Source organism: Phasianus colchicus, chromosome 11, assembly GCF_987193195.1.
Source record: "Phasianus colchicus chromosome 11, bPhaCol1.hap1.1, whole genome shotgun sequence".
NCBI classification, from domain to species: Eukaryota; Metazoa; Chordata; class Aves; order Galliformes; family Phasianidae; genus Phasianus; species Phasianus colchicus.
This window is the reverse complement of record NC_143446.1, coordinates 6,988,249-6,993,278: the sequence shown is the minus strand read 5'-3', so window position 1 is coordinate 6,993,278 and position 5,030 is coordinate 6,988,249. Positions and strand designations below refer to the sequence as shown.

Genomic DNA, 5,030 nt, shown 5'->3' with positions numbered 1-5,030 from the left:
CTTTTTTCCCGCCACCCAATGAAAAAAGATCATTCCAGGTGGAGGCGGTGCCGCGCGGTGCCAGACCCAATGAGAACACGCGAGAGGAGATGATGGACGAATAGCCCCCCTACCCGGATGCGTCCGTGGGCGGCGCCTGTCGCCCGTCGGCCAATGGGGCGGACGGCACGGGGCGCGTCGCGCCTTCCCGTGGTGCCGCGCGGCGAGCGGCGGCAGGAGCGGCCGCGACTCCATCCGGGTCTCGGCGCGGCTGCGGGTCACCCTGCGGCAGGTAACGGGCGCGGCCCCGGCTCCGCGCGGGCGGGCGGTGAGCTGCGGGCCGCCCGGGTCTCGGGCGCGGCGGGAGGAGGAAAAGAAGGAGGGAACTGGACCTCGTCCCGCTGCGGGCCCAGCCCGACCGCTCTGCTCGGCGCGCGGCCCCGACAGCGGGTGCTGCCCAGGGCTGCGGGTTACGGGAGGGGCGCGGCAGGAAGCGCTGTGCGGTCGCTGCTGCCGCGCGGGGCCCTCGTATCGTCGGGCCGCGGGCGGTTTATTTACCGTAATGGAGGCGTTTTTATTCCCCCTTTTCCCTCCCCCCCTCTCTCCTCAGACTAACTTGAAGGCCCGGAAGTGCCGCCCCCGGGCGCTCCTGATTGGCGGCCCGGCCGCGCCGCCCGCCGGGGATAGGCTGCGGATGCCGTCAGCGCCGGGTACGTCACTTCCGCTAGCAAGTGTGTGGGCCGCGGAGACCTTGGCCTCGGGGGGGCCCGGGCCGTGCGGGGAGCGGGCGGTCGGGGCCCGGCGCGCCCAGGGGAGGCGGCTGAGGGCCGCAGCGCGCCGCGGGCGGCGTGCCTCAAAGCGGCGGGAAGGGACGCGCGGCCGTACGGCGGCCACATGGCAGCGGAACCCTTCGGTCGGGGCTGAGCGGCGGCCGGCCGCGCGCTGGTAGCGGGCTTATGGAGCCTAACCGCGCCGCGGGGCGGGGGAAACGCGGCACCCTGCACGGCTCCCCGGGCCTTATTTCTGGTGTGGGAGTGGGCACTCAGCCCGGTGCGGGAGGTTCGTTAAGCCTCGTTGATAGATCTGTTTTCTGCGCATCTTTTGTGCTTCTCTTTAATCGCACTGGTAGTGCAGGCAGTTAGTTGGCTAACAAAAGCAGTAGCGGGGAAACTGCCTCGCTTAAAACATTCAGAGTGACCCTGCAGAACATGAGTGCAAAACATAAGTGACCCTGCAGAACGGTGCCAGACAACGTGGGGTCAAAGCCAGCGCATATCCGGACTTGGGGAAATGGGCCTGTCCTTTCAGAATCAATAACATTTTGTTATTTAGCAATGTTTAATGAATAGGGCATCCCCGCCGCTCTCTGAAGTAGGTGAGCAGTTCCATTTCTTGGAGATGAGCAGCTCCCAGGGCCCCATGCCCACGAGGGACTGCGGTGGGACAGCTGCAGCTCCCTGGGCTCATTGCAGCTGCTGCTCCAAACCCTGCAGCCTTTCTCCAGTAATCAACTTTCAAGAGGAGATTTTTTTTTCTTTTTTTCTCCATAATAGCTATGTTCATGAAAATGACCTTATTAATTAGCAGTATTGGGGTTGATATTTTTATAAATCAAATATCTTAAAATGCAGAATCGATGCATATAGTCGTATTAGGAAGTTACTTTACATAAGACAAGAGACTTGGCAGAAGGAAACAGACACATCATTCCATTACTTTGTCTGTCACTACTACCAAGTATATCCTTATTTTCACTTTCCTTTTGATAAATACCTTCTGTATTTTCCTCTGTTGGCAGTGGAAGCATCATTTCATTTGCAGATAAAAGGCTCCCGTGATGTAGAAGAGGCAAAAGATGTCAAATTATGTTGTCAATTAATAACATAACACAGCATTATTGGAAATGTTCTTATGTGTACTAACTTGAATGTTTGCTGAATTGGTGTAATTATTAGATGCATAAAGATTGCATGTTAATATAAAACAAGCTTCCTGTAACATGCTGTTAATAGGTAAAACGGCTTTCTTAATTGCTATTCTATGGAGAAAAACAACCTATGGAGAAAAACAAATAAATGTTTTGGTAATGTTGCCAATAAAGTATCAGTAAGTTTTCGTCTGTAAAAAACAATCCTATATTTCTTCCACTTTTCCCTTAGTTATCTGCATTCTGATAAACTGACTGGGGTTGTTGGAACAAAAGCATTGCACGCTTCCCAATGTACCATGTCCTAAGAGAAACAGATCTAGTGAAAAAATACACATGCATTTATTAGTAATAAAATGCACATTCCTGTTTGAAGCAGGATCAAACAACTGAAGTGATGGTTTCTATTGAGAACCATATGGCATTTGGAGCCGTAGCTAAGCTGCAGTATGCTCATATCCATGTTTCTACTGCCAGTGTACTGACTGACAAATGTATTCAAAAGGATTTGTGAAAATAAGACATCACAGTGTAGTTGTTTCCCTTACTGCACTGCATTACCTCATGTTGCTGAAGCTCTTGCCAAGGCTGTACCCCACTGTATGCTACATACTTAATGTATGCTGAATGGGAAATATGAAAACCTGATTTTTCTGTCATGTCACAGGATCTTGCATTCATATCTGCAAAAGATGAGTTCAAATTGCACGTTACACACGAGTTTTCTGTTGCATTTTCAGTACACTCCCAACATCTTTACACAGATCTGTGAGTCTTTGTGTGCGTGCACAGCCTTACGTACTCAGAAAGTATTTGTAAAAGCTTAGAAACCTCAACAGACCTTTTTTTCCCATTCTGCATTGTCAACTGAAATAGTGGCAGGTGCTTTGCTGTTTTGTAGCTGTGCAGTAGTAAATAACAAACCTGGCTTCTGCTCTTTAACACTCAATTACGCACTGATTTTAACACTCAGCACAGTCTTTTTTTTTTTTCTCTCCTTTTTCTTTGGTTTCTATCAAACACCAAACCATTTTAAAAAAAAAAAGAATCTAATTGGAGCAGAGTTTTGGGTTTATGGGCATAACAAGAGGCGATTTCTAAACGCTAAATTACTGAAATGCATCGATAGGGTTAGTTTTGAATAGCACGGAAAGGGTTAAATTTACAGTAGAATATGTAGCATTCATTTGTGTAGTTTGCTTTGAGAACTAAAGAATTAATGCTCACTTAGATGCAGATAGTTTAATACTAACGTAAAAACTGAGTACATGCAGAGGATGTTGCTAGAATTTGCATTCCTGTCATTCTTTGTTCACGTTCAAAATTATTAATCATGATCACATACTTTACTTTTCTGCAGGAGATGTGCTTCATTCCATGCATGAGTGGGCAGTAGTGACTCCTAATTTCTTTCAAGCTGTGTTTCTGGATATTTATATTCCTTCTGTAACGACATGGCCAGCAAAATAAATGAAAATCAAACATAATAATTGCAAATGGAATAACCAGTAATATTTCATGTTATGATTATTCAAAACCAGGGTGCTTTATATTAAAGCAATTAAATGTAAGTTGGATGCAGATTTTTTGAAAAAGTTTGGCATTTCTGATGGAGGCACAAGATATAGACATTATTGATGACTCTCCAAGGTATTAATCTAGTGGACACTTAACCCTGCCCAGCTGCATGGATTTTGGTGCTGCTCATATCTGGAGTTAAAGCATATCAGTGATTTGTATGGCGTGCACGTTTACACTTATACTCAGTGTATTGCTGCTAAATTGACTACCGTGTCCAAATAAATACTAAAAATAATATACATACCACATAAATACTAATAATACTAAATTTTAAGGTTTTGGCCATAAGCAGATGATTCTTAGAAAGGCTTCTGGCCTTCATCACCACATCTTGCGTTCTGATTAAAGCATGTTTGCTTTCTTGGAGGGGGCCTATTTTCACAGTAGGTGAATTTGCTTGGCACAAAGAAAAAAAAGAAACTCATCTGGTTTAGTCCTAACTATACATGATTTTTATTTGTTTGTTTTAAACTTAAAGCTTCGTCTTCTCTGCTGTGCTTAATTTTATCCACTGAGTTTTTTGAAGTTGAATTTAAACATTAGAGTGAAATAGTCTTTGGTAACAAGCTGTTTACAAGTGGTTGCCAAATGGTCTTTTTGTAGAAGGACATACTACAGCATTATATACCTCAAATTGATGCATCTGTTTATCTCCACACCACATAACAACAGATGTCAGTAAAGCACAGTTAGGATAAGAAGTGTTGCTTTACAAGCATCCTTTCAGCTTCAGATTATTTATTCTGTGCTGCAAAATTGACAAAGTCAAGTGGGAGGATAAAGCATTCATCTTTTAGGGTCACACTGAAATGAAATGGAACTTTCATTATAATAAGTCATACTTTATCCCTTCCATGCTGTAAGAGATACAGACTGTAACTATAGCTTGAGCTATTTTTCCTTCTGTTCCACAGGTTACAGACTGATTAAGAATGCTGCTGTTGTGCTGTGTGCTACTGAGAACATGTAAATTTCAGTGGTTTTTTTTTTCCTATACAGTTTAGAACTGTTCCACAGATTTCAAATATATACAGGTAGTTCAGGAAACTCATGAAAAGCATTCTTCAGAAAGCTAGTGCCTCTTTAGATTCTACTTTGTCACTTCTCTTGGATGCTAAGTAGGAGTAAGGCTTCATCAAAACGAGCAGAGTATTAAAAAAAAAGTACAATCCAAAACTGAATAGAGATGAGTTTTTAACTCACACTAACTATAGCTTTTGTTTCAGTAATTATGTGATCTTAGGCTCTTTTGGAAGGAGCGATGAGATGTGGATGTAGTGTGTGACAGCAGTATAGGGGCAGCTGAGGGGAAGCAGTGTGGAGGATAATTAAGTTTGCTCTAATCACGCTATTGTGCGTCCAATCCCCAACACCCCCCAATCCAAAAAAAGCAAGTTTGTAAGTCTGCACATACTCACTGTGGAAGCTTGATGTGTGGGGTCTTCATATGGGGCTGGAGAAGGTGGCAGAAATTCCCTCACCAGAAGTGTCAGTGGGAGTCAAAGTACAGCTCCAATGCAGGTGATGCTACTAAAATTACAGG

At 45.1% G+C, this 5,030-nt stretch overlaps 1 protein-coding gene across 1 annotated transcript; it reads left to right on the top strand.

Annotated features, from left to right (window-relative positions):
• Positions 1–118: 118 nt before the first annotated feature.
• On the top strand, positions 119–2,110 carry LOC149916415 (uncharacterized; the record flags this gene model as incomplete). Its single annotated transcript, XM_090148539.1, has 3 exons — positions 119–271; positions 590–689; positions 1,778–2,110. Coding segments are annotated over 3 exons (342 nt in total), but the record flags the coding sequence as incomplete, so codon positions are not given.
• Between the last annotated feature and the right edge of the window lie 2,920 nt (positions 2,111–5,030).